This window comes from Corvus hawaiiensis, chromosome 6 (genome assembly GCF_020740725.1).
Source record: "Corvus hawaiiensis isolate bCorHaw1 chromosome 6, bCorHaw1.pri.cur, whole genome shotgun sequence".
NCBI lineage: Eukaryota > Metazoa > Chordata > Aves > Passeriformes > Corvidae > Corvus > Corvus hawaiiensis.
Genome location: NC_063218.1, coordinates 1,125,035 through 1,141,697, shown reverse-complemented (window position 1 = coordinate 1,141,697; position 16,663 = coordinate 1,125,035). Strand labels below are relative to the sequence as shown.

The 16,663-nt window shown below is 53.9% G+C and overlaps 1 protein-coding gene across 6 annotated transcripts in view; it reads right to left on the bottom strand.

The window, feature by feature from the left end:
- Positions 1-589: 589 nt before the first annotated feature.
- Positions 590-16,663, bottom strand: part of FANCM (FA complementation group M) — a 54,876-nt gene continuing 38,802 nt past the window's right edge. For 3 of the 6 annotated variants that reach the window (XM_048305810.1, XM_048305809.1, XM_048305813.1), the window contains 10 exons: positions 10,151-12,053; positions 9,339-9,418; positions 9,170-9,238; positions 8,522-8,644; positions 6,142-6,298; positions 5,178-5,284; positions 4,054-4,605; positions 2,848-3,358; positions 2,133-2,424; positions 590-801 (listed from right to left, as the gene is read on the bottom strand). In XM_048305810.1, the coding sequence (XP_048161767.1) occupies positions 672-801; positions 2,133-2,424; positions 2,848-3,358; positions 4,054-4,605; positions 5,178-5,284; positions 6,142-6,298; positions 8,522-8,644; positions 9,170-9,238; positions 9,339-9,418; positions 10,151-12,053 (3,924 nt within the window). In that variant the 3' untranslated portion in view covers positions 590-671. Of the gene's footprint in view, positions 802-2,132; positions 2,476-2,847; positions 3,359-4,053; positions 4,606-5,177; positions 5,285-6,141; positions 6,299-8,521; positions 8,645-9,169; positions 9,239-9,338; positions 9,419-10,150; positions 12,054-16,663 lie in introns of those variants that run through there. The other 3 variants (XM_048305811.1, XM_048305812.1, XM_048305814.1) reach the window with 3 other exon arrangements.

The window sequence follows — 16,663 nt, the reverse complement described above, 5'->3', positions numbered from 1 at the left end:
ATCCAGCCCTGCCCTCTGGCACTGGGAAGCCATTCCCTGGCTCCTGTCCCTCCAGGCCTTGTCCCCAGTCCCTCTGCAGCTCTCCTGGAGCCCCTTTAGGCCCTGCAAGGGGCTCGGAGCTCTCCCTGGATCCTTCTCTTCTCCAGGTGAACATTCCCAGCTCTCTCAGCCTGGCTCCAGAGCAGCTCCAGCCCTGGAGCATCTCCATGGATCCCTCTGGCCTCTCTCCAGCAGCTCCAGGTCCTCCTGTGTCCCAGGGCTGGGGCAGCTCTGCAGGTGGGGTCTCACCTGAGCACAGGGGCAGACAGGTGGGAATGCCTGAGCCCGGCTGCCCGGGACAGCTCCTGTTCCAGGGAGTTGATTTCTCCCTGTCCCGCCGCTGTCCGAGGGGCGGGAATACCAATCCCGATCCTTTTCCAGGTGGTGGCAGCAGAGGCTGCAGCGGCGGGGCTGGGGAAGGATCCGGCACCTGAGCCCGGCAGAGGCCCCAAAGCACCGGGAGCGCGCTGCCCCGGCCCACCCAGAGCCCCAGCCGTGTGCCGGGAATACGGAACGCCTGGCAATTCCCTTTTTCACCTGGAAACGGGGCTCAGTGGTGCAGTGATGTTTATTTACATATTTACACCCAATCCCAACGGGGTAAAGTGCAGTGCAGGCCCGGACTGCCGAGCTCAGCTCTTCCCCTGGGCGGGCAGGGGCTGAGGCAGCAGCTGGAGGTCGAAGTCGTGGCGCAGGAACCGATGGAGCTCCTCGGCCTGGGGCCGGCTCAGCCGCGCCCCCGCCGCCAGCGCCGGGACGGAGCTGCAAGAGAGGGAGCGAGAGGGAGCCCTGGAGCTCGGGATGGAACAGCACCGGGAGCCCCTGGACCTGGGATGGGGCAGCACCGGGAGCCCCTGGAGCCCCGGGATGGAACAGCACCGGGAGCCCCTGGAGCCTGGGATGGGCAGCACCGGCATCCCCTGGAGCCTGGGATCCACTGCCCGGGATGGGGCAGCACCGGGAGCTGCTGCAGTCAGCTCTGCACTGGTGTCTGAGGGCTGGCAGCGCGCCTGAGCAATGAAAACAGGGAATGCCAGAGGGAAAGAGAGGGTGGGGCAGCAGGAGGGAGGGTGGAAGCAGAGCCCGTGTCAGTGCCCTGGGCTGCTCAGCCGGGAGAGACTGGAATGTGTGAAGAGCTGAGATGGGACAGGAAAGCTCCTGGGAGACGGTAGGAAAGGCTCACCCTGAGCAGCAACCCTGGCAGGAAAGGGCGGGAAGGGATGCCCTGAGCAGCAATCACAGCAGGAAAGGAGCAGGAAGGGATGTCCTGAGCAGCAATCACAGCAGGAAAGGAGCAGGAAGGGATGTCCTGAGCAGCAATCACAGCAGGAAAGGAGCAGGAAGGGATGTCCTGAGCAGCAATCACAGCAGGAAAGGAGCAGGAAGGGATGCCCTGAGCAGCAATCACAGCAGGAAAGGGCGGGAAGGGATGCCCTGAGCAGCAATCCTGGCAGGAAAGGAGCAGGAAGGGATGTCCTGAGCAGCAATCACAGCAGGAAAGGGGCAGGAAGGGATGTCCTGAGCAGCAATCACAGCAGGAAAGGAGCAGGAAGGGATGTCCTGAGCAGCAATCACAGCAGGAAAGGAGCAGGAAGGGATGTCCTGAGCAGCAATCACAGCAGGAAAGGAGCAGGAAGGGATGTCCTGAGCAGCAATCCTGGCAGGAAAGGAGCAGGAAGGGATGTCCTGAGCAGCAATCACAGCAGGAAAGGAGCAGGAAGGGATGCCCTGAGCAGCAACCACAGCAGGAAAGGGCGGGAAGGGATGCCCTGAGCAGCAATCCTGGCAGGAAAGGAGCAGGAAGGGATGTCCTGAGCAGCAATCCTGGCAGGAAAGGGGCAGGAAGGGATGCCCTGAGCAGCAATCACAGCAGGAAAGGAGCAGGAAGGGATGTCCTGAGCAGCAATCCTGGCAGGAAAGGGGCAGGAAGGGATGCCCTGAGCAGCAATCACAGCAGGAAAGGGGCAGGAAGGGATGTCCTGAGCAGCAATCACAGCAGGAAAGGGGCAGGAAGGCTCTCCCTGGCCACAGGAGAGGTGAAGAAGCAGAAGGCCGGGCCCTGGCACCCCTGGCACCCCCTGTGCTGGCGTTACCTGTTGGCCACGGCTGCCACGGAGTCGAAGGAGTGGCAGAGGTTGAGGGCAGCTCCGTAGCTGAGGTTGGGAATGCTCAGGTAGAAGTTGAGGATGTCCCTCCGGTGCCCCTCCGGCTCCGTTGGCACCTGGATGGCAGCGTCCTTCCTGTGCTCCACCAGAGCCAGGTCCTTGAGCAGAGCTGCAGTTTCCTTCTGGCAGGAGCTGAAGAGGATCCTTATTCCAGCCTGGACCAAGGCTGAGAGCACTCCATCGTAGTACTGAGTCCTCTGGAAAAACCGGGATGTTTCTCCTGAGGAGTGGAAGTACAGGAAAGCAAGAGCCTGTTATTGTCTAGATGGGCCTGGGAATAGACAGAATCATTTCACTGCAGCTTGGATTTTGGGATTAAAACAAATGTCTCTGCATGGAGAAGATTGTGCTTGTTCCTATCACAGAATTCCAGTCTGGACTGGGTTGGAAGGGACCTTAAATCCCATCCCACCCCTGCCCTGGACAGGGACACCTCCCACTGTCCCAGGCTGCTCCCAGCCCCAATGTCCAGCCTGGCCTTGGGCACTGCCAGGGATCCAGGGGCAGCCACAGCTGCTCTGGCAATTCCAGCCCAGCCCCTGCCCACCCTCCCAGCCAGCAATTCCCAATTCCCAGTATCCCATCCATCCCTGCCCTCTGGCAGCGGGAAGCCATTCCCTGCTGCCCAGCTGGGAGCACCCACCTGGCCTGACCCTGTCTGTCTCCACAATCACACAGATCCTCTCGAAGGAGCCCTGCAGGCGCTGCAGCCTCTGGCTGAGTTTATTCCTGTTCCCGGGGCTCTGCAGCTCCGACTGCAGCAGCCTGTCCACGGCCAGGCGGTTGCTGACGATGTAATCACTGGAGCCCAGGGGACAGACCTGCACCCGCAGCCCGTGCTCCGCCCGCAGGCAGGAGATCACCTCCGGCCCCGAGCAGATCTCCCGGCTGTCTGCCAGCACGCACAGGGAAGGGCTCTGCTTCCCGGGGCCACGGGAGATCCCAGCCAGGGAAGGGCTCTGCTCCCCGGGGCCACGGGAGATCCCAGCCAGGGAAGGGCTCTGCTCCCCGGGGCCACGGGAGATCCCAGCCAGGGAAGGGCTCTGCTCCACAGGGCCACGGGAAGTCTGAGCCCAGGCTGAGGAGGTGTTAGGGGCAGCAGGACATGCTGGGCCTGAGCTGCTCCCGTGGGTCTTCTTCAAAGAGCTGTGCACCTGTGAGTGTTGAAAATAACATATCATGAGGGTTCAAATCAAATCAATAAAAGGATGTTTTGCAGTATCAACAGTTTTCAGCTTGACACTTTAATTCCTGTATCAGTCTCCCCACTGAGCTGAGCTGATTATCCCAGAGTTTGAGTGACAAAAGCAGCAGCTTTCACTAAGAAGTTCAACAGAACCTGGATCCTGTAAAGGACAGAGATCAGGCTGGGAAGTGTGAGAGATCAGGAACCCAACCTCAGGGAGGTGCTGAAAGCACTGAATGCAGACAGCAAACCAGGATTTTATAGCTACAAACCCAAAGCTTCAGTGGCTGCTGCTGTTCCACACAGACCCACGACGCCCCGTGACTGTCAGACCCAAGGGAGAGTCTAATCCCCAGTTTTTATTTGTTCACTCCCAAGATAGTCCAGGTTACCCTGGCAGTACAAAAGCTTCTGGCAGCAAAGGAAAGGGAGATGTTTTCCTGTTCTGGAAGTGTCCAAGGCCAGGTTGGAGCAACCTGGGCTATGGAAGGTGTTCCTGCCCATGGCAGGGGGTGGAATGGGACAGGCTTTAAGGTCCCTCCCAACCCAAACCATTCCATGAGTCTCTGATTCCCTGACTGCTGCTGCTGACAGCCCTCAGAACAGCCCTGCCACAGGGATTCTTTCCCACAAGGAAGCTCTCTGCTTTCACGGAGCACTGACCTCACTGGCAGCCTGCAGCTCCGTGCTCCTGCAGCCAGAGCCAGCTGGGGGGATGGATGTGCTCCTGCCTGGCTGCCCTGGGGGGAGATCCAGCACTGCAGAAGCTCCCAAGCCCAGCAGCCTCCCCGTGCCCTCCTGCCCAGCCTGAGGAGCTGTGGCTTGCCCAGCCCTGTTCCTGTGCTCTGCAGAGGGGGCTGAGGGCAGGGCCGTGGGGAGCGGCCCCTTTCCCTGCCCTGCCCTGGAACAGGCTCCTTCCAGGGGCTTCTCCCTGCTGGCTCCCATCTCCTCCTCGCTGGAGTCACTGAGGACAATAATTCGGGATGGTTTCCTGTTCTGCAGCGGGGCAGGAGCGTTCCCTCCCAGTCTGGCCTGGTGCAGCCTCGTCCTGCGGCGAGTCAGGTACCGGTTCCTGCCGGAGCTCTCGGCAGTGAGCAGACCAAAATTCACACACACTTCCTCCTCACTGCAGCCACTCCGAGCTTCCTCCTCCTCCTCCTCCTCATCTCCCACACAGAAGCTGTCCTCAGCGTAAGCCGAGTCTTGCTCGGGAATCTGGGGGGGAAAACAGACCCAGGAAGTTTTGGAAAATTGCAGTGGTTTGGCTGCTCCTCTCCAGGAAGGCCTTGGCTTATCCAGCCCTCCCCACACAAAAACACTGGGGCTGAGGGGCTCAAATCCCATCCCAACCCCTGCCATGGCAGGAACACCTCCCACTGTGCCAGGCTGCTCCCAGCCCCAATGTCCAGCCTGGCCTTGGGCACTGCCAGGGATCCAGGGGCAGCCCCAGCTGCTCTGGCAATTCCAGCCCAGCCCCTGCCCACCCTCCCAGCCAGCAATTCCCAATTCCCAATCTCCCATCCAGCCCTGCCCTCTGGCACTGGGAAGCCATTCCCTGGCTCCTGTCCCTCCAGGCCTTGTCCCCAGTCCCTCTCCAAGCCCCTTTAGGCCCTGCAAGGGGCTCTGAGGTTTCCCCAGACCCTTCTCTTCTCCAGGCTGAAGTTTTGTGTTAGAATTTGTAATTTACCAAAAAAAAAGGCTATAACTGCCCTTCAGAGCAGGCCAGGAAGCTCAGGGCGGTCCCACAAGGGGAACTCCCCAAGGAGAGCAGTCCCTGCCCTTCCCACCTGGGAGAAAATGGCGGAGGCGTTGAATTCCCGACGGACCATTTTGTATCTGCTGCCGAGGGCGGGGCTGCGCAGGGAGCTCAGGTAAACCCCCCTCATCTCAGTGTCTGAAACAGCACAGGAGAAAAAACAATCAAGGATTAGTGCAGACACAATTGCTAACTCCCAGCTGCTACACCGTGTTTCCCATATCCAATCATTCCTTTGTAGCCTCCCCAAAACCTGCATTTCCCGAAGCAAAAACGTGCAGTTCTCCAGCCATCTCTGGAAATCTCAAATCACAGGTCTAAGGCTTTAAGATGAAGGAGCACATGGTTAGGTGGGATATTGGGAATTGGGAATTGCTGGCTGGGAGGGTGGGCAGGGGCTGGGCTGGAATTGCCAGAGCAGCTGTGGCTGCCCCTGGATCCCTGGCAGTGCCCAAGGCCAGGCTGGACATTGGGGCTGGGAGCAGCCTGGGACAGTGGGAGGTGTCCCTGTCCAGGGCAGGGGTGGGCTGGGAGGGGATTTAAGGCCCCTCCAGTCCAAACCATTCTGGGATTCCAAGTGTGCCCAGCTGTGTCATGGAAGCTGCCACAGAATCCCAGAATACCCTGAGCTGGAAGAACCCACAGGGATTATCCCAACCCCTGGCCCTGCCCAGACCCCCCAACAGCCCCACCCTGGGCATCCCTGGCAGCGCTGTCCAAGCGCTCCTGGAGCTCTGGCAGCCTCGGGGCCGTGCCCATTCCCTGGGGAGCCTGGGCAGTGCCCAGCACCCTCTGGGGAAGAGCCTTTCCTGATCTCAGCCTGAGCCTGCCCTGGCCCAGCTCCAGCTGCTCCCTCTGGATACAGGAGGTTTTCCAGGCAGGCAGAGCCCCGGATGCCCAGGTGAGGCAGTCAGTGCTCCCAGCTGCCCCTGGCCATGCCCATCCCACCCCAGGGATCCCCTGGATCTGGGATGCACACGGAATTCCCCACTGACCGTTCAGGGCCTGTGTGGCCTCCCCGTCATCGTTCAGGAACTGGGCCAGGGACGGGCTCAGCTCATCCCTGGCGCCGTCGCTCTCGTCCGACGAGACCCCCTCAGCATCCAGCTGGGACAGCTCAGCCTCCTCCTCCAGGAACTGCCTGGCTGCAGCCTGCACACAGCACACACACACAATTAACCCTGGCCTCTAATTAAACCCTGCTGCACCGAGAGCTCCACCTGAGCCGCTCCATGGCTCCAGCAGCGCTTGGATCAGCGCAGGGATCCAGCTTGGGAAGAGAATCCATCTGCTGGGCCAGGGAATGGCACGGGCAGAGTGCCCACACAAAGGTGCCCAGACACAACAGGTCACTTTGTAACTCCTAAGTCCAGTTTTACTCATTTCATTTACTTTAAAAAACTTGGTTTGATTTCGGAGTGCTGGATTCCTCCAAACCCAAGTCCAGCAGGAATTTCAGACACAGACCCCACCCTGGTTTGCCCCTTTCTGCCCAGGATTTAGGATTCATCAAAGCATGAATCCCTCAGGTGGTGCAGCTCAGTCCAGGGAAGGCGAGGCACTTCCCAGGTGACTGCAGTGCAGGAGACACGATCCTAAATTCCACCAAAACCAGACAACACCACCTTCCCAAGGTCATACATGGAAACAAAACAACCCAGGAAGATGTTTTGTCCAAAATACTTTATATTAAGCTGATTTTTCTCCTGTAATTTCAGCTATGAAGTACTAAAGACAGACATAAAATTAGCCCCAAAATAATTATGTATCTCCACGACTCCAAGAGAATGGTTTGTTTGCCTTCAGAATACCTGGAATAAAAAGCACAGAGCTGTAAATCTGAGTTTAGTTCATGGAACTCTCAGGTATCATGTGCTGCAGTAGGTGGCATCCCTGATTTTCACATTCCCTTAAACTTTTTAATCCTTTGCTTACACCAGGCCATAATCCCAAATGACAGGAATTATTAACAGTTCCTTTTCCCCAGCTGTTCTGATTATTTGGAACACACTGGAGTCACCTGTTGATAGTAAGGAGCTCTTAATGCTATTGCCAATTGCCCTTAATCCTTCCTCCTTGGAAAGCCCATGGAGAGCACAAAGCTCCCTGACACCAACACCCACCAGTCCAGAGCCTGGTCACCCTTGGGAACAGCCAGGTCCCAGCTCCTGGAATGGTTTCCTGGATTCAGTGCCAGGGGCTGCTCTGGGCCCTTGGATTTGTCCCCCTCTGTTCTCAAACTGCAGCTCTGGGCCCTGAGAGCTGCTCCCAGTCCAGGCACAGCTCCCTGGCTGGGGCTGGGCTGGCCAGGGTGGTTTCCATGTCTGGGATCTCCTGAGGGTCTGGAATTCTGCCTTGTCCCTCCCTGGGGCCGTTCAGGGAAGGTGCTGTGTGAAGGCACACCACAATTTCCCAAGCAGACACACTTTTCTTCCTTTTTGTCTCACATTAAGGAAAAAAAAAAAAGTTTAAATCCAACCGTAAAATGGCTTTTACTCCACCTCATTCTTTGTACTCCAGAACATAAACCACTGATACCACTGGGGAATCTTAGTAAGGAAGATTATTGTTAAAAAATCTTATAATGTCCCACATACTGTGCCCTGGAGCCCTGATTAGGACAATTTCTGCCCAGAGCCACCACAGCCATGAAGATTTAAGAGCTTTTTAGCTACAATAACTCTGGTGCTGCCTCCTCTCCTGCCTCCAACCCTGCTGAAGTGTTAAATGCTGAGCTAAGATTTAAGATGTGGGGTTGAGGGACCATTGCTGCCTTAAACGTGCAGAGGTGAGGCCATTGGTAGGGATCATTCACATGAGCAAGCAGCTCAATACTGATAAGATAATAATAAAAATAATGATTTATAATCAATATATATGATATATAATAATAATATATATAGTTATATATATTGTAATATACATTATATAGTATATTGTATATAATATAGAAATAGAATGTACTAAATAAAATAATATAATAACAGATAGGAAAAATATAATAATAATAATAATAACAACAACAACAATAATATAATAATAATAATAATAATAATAATAGTTGTTATTATTATTATTTCTTCTCCTGGACAGGACCCTGAGCTCCCAGGCTGAATCCTCTCTGGGCATCTCTGGAGTTGCCCTCTGAGTTGCTCTTTGTCCTCACAGCTGTCACCAGGCCTTGCAGACCCCTCTGCCACCCAGAGGGTGCAGATCTTTCTCCAGCATTCCAAGCTTCCAGCTCCAATGTTTGCCATGAGCTGGTGTGGGAGAGCTGAGCCTCTGGAAGCCTCCCCAGCACAGAGCTGGGTGTCCACCTTCCAGCTGCATCCCAGCTGCTCCCAGCCTGAACTGCTGTCCCAGGATGTCACACACCTTGGCTGTCACGCAGCTCCTGCCCCGCTGCCGCTTGGCTCCTCCCTGCTGGGGCCTGGCCCAGGCTCTGGAGCGGCTCCTGCCCCGCTGGAAATCCCCACTGTCCTCACTGGACGTGTCCGACTGGAACAGGGAACACACAGAGTGAGCAAGGGCACAGCGAGGAATAATTCCATTAAAGGCTCTGAATCCCAGACTGCTGTGGGTGGCAAGGGACCTCAAAGCTCCTCCAGTGCCACCCCTGCCATGGGCAGGGACACCTCCCACTAACAGCACAGAAAAATGGGGTTTGGAAGGAAAATCAGGCAAAACGGGACATGAATTTGCTTCTTTTGGTTCAAAGCTTTGTGCAGGAAGGTTATTTTACTCTTCCTGGCTGGTACAATATTTCACTGCCAAACAACAACTCCAAAGTCATCAAAGCCCCAGGATCCCTGGCAGTGCCCAAGGCCAGGCTGGACACTGGGGCTGGGAGCAGCCTGGCACAGTGGGAGGTGTCCCTGCCATGGCAGGGGTGGGGCTGGGTGGGATTTAAGGTCCCTCCAGCCCAAACCATTCTGGGATTGTGGGATCTCTGGAGAGCCTGGGGAGGGACTGAAGGGGAGCAGGAATGGGTTCCCATTATTTTTCCCCCCTTTCATTGCTGACCACGCTCGGGGGGCGCCGGCGTTTCCTGGTGAGCCGAGCTGGACACTCCGAGTCACTCTGATCCATCTCCTGTGGGAACAGAACGGACGTCAGTGCACACAGCGTTTGTGTTTCGCTGGTTTAAGTGTCATTCTGCTCTCTTGTCTATTTTCTTTCCCTTCAGACTCACATCAGGAGACTTCAAAACATTCTTTTTTATCCTGTTTTTCCTCTGGAAAACGATCTCTTCCTCACTGTCACTGCTGGCTCCTGCAGAAAGCAGAGTAAACAACATTCACCAGAATTGCACAGTTCCCAACACAATTTTGTTCTAAGTGAGCAATCAAAGCGTGCCTCTCTCAGAAAAGCACCTCCAAAGGAGATTATTTATTGATCTACAGGGTGAATATTGTTCTCTGCAGCCTTGGTAATGGAAAGAGATAATCTCCCGCTGGGATGGACAATAAATCCTGCTTCCCTGGAGAGTCCCGGGGGGGAAGTGATTACCCCAGGCAGCACAAAGGCAGAAAAAGGCAAGGGAAGCAGGAAACCAAGAGAAGAAGCCGTTAAAAGTTGATTGAGCAAGAGTCAGAGTTGTGGCAGCACTTTGTGACACAAATCCCTGTGACAGCACCGAGTGGGGCCTGCAAATGGTCACTGCCTGAGAGGCCACGGGGCTGCTCCAGGGCTGGAGCCCCTCTGGAGCCAGGCTGGGAGAGCTGGGAGGGCTCACCAGGAGAGGAGAAGCTCCAGGGAGAGCTCCGAGCCCCTTGCAGGGCCTAAAGGGGCTCCAGGAGAGCTGGAGAGGGACTGGGGACAAGGCATGGAGGGACAGGACTCAGGGAACGTCCCCTCATGGACCCAGCTTCCAGCACACAGCCACTATTCCTCTTCCTTCCAATCTTCCCACCCCAGTCATAAAACCCAGGTGAGGATCCAAAAGATACTGGATCCTGTTCCCTAACTGTGAAGGTCCAACACCCGTCCCACCAAAATCCCTACCTGCAGCAGGAGCCACACGGGATCCACGGAGCTTGGTGTTTTCCAGGCCTTCTGTCCTTCCTGAAGGGGAATCCATGGCTGAGCTCCCAAAGTTCTGCCTCCCTGGGCTTTTTTGGACTTGATCTACAGGAGGAACCTCTGGAATTTGCTCCCTGGCATTCGAGAAGACTTTCATAGGAATTCTTTTGACAGCTTTGATATCCATACCCTTCCTACTTGTTGGGGTCAGAAGTGCTGAAGGCAAAGGTCCAGGGGGTTCCCTTCCCATTCTGCTGCCCCCTGACTTCAGGAGAGGCCCTGCAGCAGGAGCCTCTGTCCCTTCCCTGCCACTCCTGCCCCTGCTCTGGAATGACATCGGTGTGGACACGTCCCTTCTCCGGAGCCTCCTGCAGTCCCATCCAGGCGAGGTTTCCAGCCTGGAGCCATCACTCAGGGACATGTTTGCATCCTCAGTGGATTCAGCCCCTGGGGCACCGTTCAGTTTGGGGTTATCAGCATTCCTGGTCTCCTCAGAGGTTTCATCCCCGCTCTCCTCGATGGAGAAGCCCAGGTCGAAGGTCACGGAGAACAGTTCCTGGGAGCAGTCGTAGGGATCCTCCTTCTCCAGGCACTGCTGGGCCACTCCTGATGTTCCCATGGATTCCCTGCTGCCGGGCTGCTCCCTGCAGGGCTGGGCGGGGGTCACACTCGGGAACTCCCTGCCGGGCTCTCCATCCATCCCAGCGATGCTCCCAGCTGGACCTGCCCTGGCTGCAGGCTCAGAGCTCAGGGAGCTGCCCTCGCCCGTGTCCTCGCCAGCCTCATCCTCAAACAGATGGAGACTCTGCTCCTCGCCAGGAACCACAGCCTCGTGCTCAAGGGCAGCCTCTCCCGTGTCCTTGGGAACAAAGGGCTCCTTTGCAGGGCCGTTTGTCAGGAGCTGGTTCATGCTGGGAATGTTGTTTGGGATTTCAGGGAATTCCTCAGTGTCAAACAGGCCATCGAAGCTGTCGTCCCAGAGCTGCTCCCCCTCATCCACAGCAGCCTTGGGAGGTGGCACAGTTTTGGACCAACGGGGACTTTCTGAGGCACAGAATTCCCTGGGGACTGTCACTTTGGGATTCTCCAGGAGCAGCAGTGCAGGATCAGTTTTTGGGGATGCGAGGGAGATGCTGCCCTGCAGTGCCTCTGAGTGACCATCGGGGAGAACTTTTGGGGAAGGAGATGTTGTTCCTTCACTTCTCATCGCGCTCTCCAAGCCCTCCAGTTTATCCCCAGAGGGAGGGGACTGGGATAAAAGCCTTTGCACCTGGGAGAATGCTTGTTCCAGCCCCGGGGGCTCCTGGGGCCGTCCCACGAGAGGGAATGAATCCCTGCAGGATTCGGGGAGGTAGAACAGGTCCGAGGCCACGGGAGAGGTCTCGTACCCCGAATCCGTGTGGATCCACCCCAGGGATCCGCAGGCTTTACCTGCAGGGCTGTTTCCCTGGGCTGCTGGACTCGCAGGGGTTTCAGTGCCTTCGCCGTGGTCACACAGGTCAATAAATGCATTTAAATCAAATGTTACCTCCAGCCCCTCATCCCTGTCACTGCCCGGGTCAGAGTGCCCAGCCAGAGCAAGCCTTGCTCCTGAGGGAGAAGCCGAAGGATCCCGAGGTAACACAGGCACATCCTCACTGAGTCCAGCAGCTCTTCTGGGAGCCTTGGGTTTGGTTATTTTAAAGGTGGCAAAGAACTCGCTCCCATTATCACCTCTATCAGGTGAGAGTGGTTTTGGTTTCGATTTTGCCAGGTCTTTCCTGGAGCTGCGACCTCTCTGCTCGCAGGGGGGGTTGGCCGTGGAGAGATGCCTTTGATTCCCGGGAATATGCACATCTTCCATCCGTAAGTGGGGCCGGAGCTCCCGCTCATAGCTGCAGTCTCCCTGGGGACACAGGGCAGTGGTTACCAGAGACGCACCCAGGCGCCCCGGGGCTGCTCACAGCCAGGTTCACAGCAAGGGACAAAGGTTTTGTTCTCCTAAAGAACTTCCCACGGACTCTGAATTAACTTTTCGTGGGTGTCTATAAAGCCCTGTTAGAAAGGCAAGCAGAAGCACAGTGCACCTGGACACGTGGGATCTGAGCAGAAGGAACAATCATTTTTTGGCAGTTCAGGCAGATGGATCCCTGAACTCCTTCACCCCTGAAATTACACGAGGTACCTTTATGGAATAGAAGGTGAGAAAAATGACTGTGACAATCAGAGATGGGCTTGTCTGGAGGTATTTCTGGAAGCAGGATCCAAAGCCACCTTCCAGGAATTTGAAGACTGATCCCTAACAGGGTTGGGGATCCTCTCTGGTTGCAGCAGGCAAAGCAAACTGTGCAGTGATAACAGATTTTGTCATGAATCATCAGCATCGTTTCAACACCGATTTCACACACACACTGATGCTTAGACCATCCATTTGTAATGGCATCCAAAGAAACTCCAAGTCTGGATTTTTAGTTAAAGGTCACCCAGACTACACCAGCTGCCTTAGGAGAAGGATTAATAAAAACAGTGAGGAAAGGAATTATCATGAGAGGGTTAAAGGATGATTTTGATCTGGCAGGTTCCAAATTACTCCTTTCCCTCAAGCCTGGTCAAAACACAGACTCAAGACATGGGATTCTTTGTCTGAAATCCAAGAGGAACGACAAACCTGGGTCCAGCTCCCTCCCCAGGTGTCAGCTGAGGAGGGGAACACTGGGCTGATGGTAACAGGGCTGATAAGGGTCTGTTTGGGTTTATCTAAGGAACAACTGCCCTTCCACAAGGACTCAATTCAAGCATTTCAGCTTTACACAAACGAGACAGAAATTAAATGGATTAAGGATTAGTTAATGAGCTGCCAAACCACTGAACACTGGTGAAACAGGAGGAGGTGCTGCCCCTGCCCACCCCACACAGTTCTGAGAGCGCAGTGCTGATCAGGCTCGGCCTAATATTGTCCTGTGACCCAAAATTAACCAAAGTACAACCCCCAAACCTCCAAACCCCATCAAAGTACAACCCCCCAAAACCTCCAAACCCCATCAAAGTACAACCCCAAAACCTCCAAACCCCAAAGTACAACCCCCCAAAACCTCCAGACCCAAATCCCATCAAAGTACAACCCCCAAACCTAAAACTAACCAAACAACAAACCCCCAAAACTCAAAACCAATCAAACTACAATCCCTAAAGCCCACAAACCCCAAACTCATCAAACTACAAACCTCAAACCTACAAATCTCAAACTCCTCAAACTACAACCCCAAAACCTACAAACTCAAAACCAAACTACAACCCCTAAACCCTACCAATCCAAACCCAATCAAACCACAACCCTCAAAACCTCCAAACCCCAAACTCAAACTACAACCCTCAAATCCAATCAAAATACAACTCCCAAAAGCTACAATCCCAAAACTCAAACTACAACCCTCAAAACCTCCAAAACCCAAACTCAAGCTACAACCCCCAAAACCAAACTACAACCCTCCCAAGCCTCCAAATACAAAACCACTCAAGCTAAAACCCCCAAAACCTACAACCCCCAAACGAATCAAGTTTCCCAGAGCAGCTGTGGCTGCCCCAGGATCCCTGGCAGTGCCCAAGGCCAGGCTGGACATTGGGGCTGGGAGCAGCCTGGGACAGTGGGAGGTGTCCCTGCCATGGCAGGGGTGGGATTGGGATGGGATTTAAGGTCCTTCCCACCCAAACCATTCCGGGATTGTGGGATTCTCCCACAGCCAACAGGATCAGGGAGGAGTTTTCCCAGGAATGTCCCCAGGCCCCTCCACATTCCCTCTGACTGTGCTCTGATGGAGAACAGCCCCACTGCAGCCTGGCAGCGCTGCTGGGGCCAAATTTAGCATCTAGGCCAAAGCTCAGTAACCTCATTTGGGGCTCCCAGGGTTATGTAACTGCTCCACTTCCCGGGGCCACTCCAAACACTTTCTCCAGAACAAAACGCCGTGTCCCAGCCAGGGCAGCTAATGCTGAGCCAGTGAAAGGGCAGATTTGGAATTATCACATTTTGGCCTGGACGTACCCAACTTGTGGAACCTTAAATTACCTGCTCAGCTCCCCTCTAACCCAGAGGGTTCCAGGGTGTACCAGCTCCTCGGAAAATAGGTCAGGAGCAGGAAAACAGCATCCCTCTGAGATTATTGCATTCAATCAATGACCCTGCCTGGAACCACTGATTCACTTTATAAAACAAAATATGTTTTAATATAGAAAATAGAAGCAGAAAAGTAAACTTAGGATATTAAACTTTTCACTTTTAGTATATAAATATATGTGTATTTATATAAAATATACTCCCATTCTGTTTCCCAGTACTTCAATTTAAGGCATCAAGTACCAAAATTGAAATTACCCCCTCTCTCCTCATAAGCTGCTTTGGGTGCACATTTTCTAACAAGATTCATCTGCCTGATGAAACCGCAGTGATGTTGCTATTTGGAAATTAAAGATAAATCTGTAGACAGCTACAGTGTGGATTTTTAACAATTAAAACTCCTTTAATTGAAAGCCTGAGTGAAACCACACAGAATTCCCCCTTTGGGGTGGGCTGGCCAAGCCAATGCTGCTCCTCAGACCCTCCCAGCCACCCCATTCCCCCTCTCCTCTCCAGGGGCTTGGAACAGCTTTAAGCTCCTTCCCAACCCAAGCCATTCTGTGATTCCAGGAATTTTTTCTGATCATCTTTTACATCTTTTACCAAAACTCCTGTTTTGCTGTGGCACAAATGGTCACTTCCCAAAGCACTCCCAAACCTGGTGCCCTGTGACTGCCCTGCTCCTCACCCTCAGCTCAGAACAGCCCTGTACTCATTATCCCTTCCAGGAACTGGTTAATGAGCAGAGTAATCAATCCCTGTTCCATGATTGCTCCATTTCCAGAACGCACTTCAGGGGAAGAACAACTTTTTTCTGGAGGTTTAAGTGTATTCCATGAGATCTTTAAAAATGTATTTAGTTGAGTCATGGAAGAAGCCTGAGGGACACAGAAACCCCCATTTCCTTCTCCCAAACTGTGATCATTCTCTCCCTAATGGCATCACATTATTGATGCACCTGCTCATTCTGTTGGGTTTTGCTGTCTGCTACCCAATAAAACCAGAAAGTTTGATTGAAAAGAAAGATTGTTACAAACACAGGGTGTCTGCCCTGGCAAACACGGGAACTGGCATCATTAAAGAGGCTGAAGAGGTGAATGTTCAACAGCATCAGGAGATAAATCTGGGTGCCCAGAGCAGCTGGGGCTGCCCCTGGATCCCTGGCAGTGCCCAAGGCCAGGCTGGACATTGGGGCTGGGAGCAGCCTGGGACAGTGGGAGGTGTCCCTGCCCTGGCAGGGGTGGAGTGGGTGGGATTTAGGGTCTATTGGTGCCTATCCTCAGCGCTTTCACCCCATCTGAGCTCTTGTTAAAGAGAGATGGGACTATGCAATTACACAGGATTTATTGCTTAAAATAACACATAAGGCAGCAGTCTCGAGGCGTGAGGTTTGCACTACATCAGAGTAATGGCCAATAGTCACAAGGCAAAGGGCTACACTGCAATTTATAACTTTCTAATCCAATAGACACTTAAAAGGAAACTTTGTTTTGACTTTGTGACCCATCACCTGTGGAACTTCTCACCGCAGTGCGGTTGTGTCTTACCCAATAGCCTGTCATGTCACATCCACACGGAGACCACCTCTACAACATCTGAATTCTTAACCTATAAAATCACATTATTATACTCAAAACCCTTCACCATAGCACCCAGTGCATATTTTTACTTTTAACTATAAAAAACACAGGTTTGTAGTTCTCTTGCTTAAGGTCTGTAAATCTCTGTCAATTATGCCTGACCTGATCCCTTCCAGGGCTGTAAATCAAACCCACCCCTAACTGCAGGAGTCTTTACTCCTGTGTTTCCCACAAAGGTCCCTCCAACCCAAACCATTCCAGGATTCCATGATAACAATCCCATTTACAGAGAACATGCCCTGCCCCTGCTTGGGTACCCCTGTTCTCTCCGTGTTTAGCGTTGGGAAGGCAGAGCTGGAAGCTGAGGGTGTGGATTCATGGAATGGCTGGGCTTGGAAGGACCTGCAGGACCATCCAGTCCCGCTCCCAAATCACTGGGACTTCTCTGTTCTCACTGGGAGCACAAACCCAGCGCCAGGAAAAGCACAAAGCACCTGCAGTTCCAGCTCTGAACAACCCAGCCCTGCTCTCAGTTAATGCTTGGTCCCAAATCGTTTGGCAACAAGACCAGAACAATCAGTATAAAGGAACTGAGATTTTGGGGCTCCCTGGCACGTCACCCTCCAAAACCAACCCCAAACTCCTTCCACCTTCTCTGAAATCAGAGGTTTTGACACATCTCAGAAGAGGATTTTAATCAGAGAGAAGTTACTGGCAATGAGGGTCTAAAAAACCCAGATAAAACCATTTCATTGTCCTTACTTGAACCATTTTTCACTTTGCATTCAGGGTCTCCTGAGAAAAAAGGTCCAGCTGGCTGAA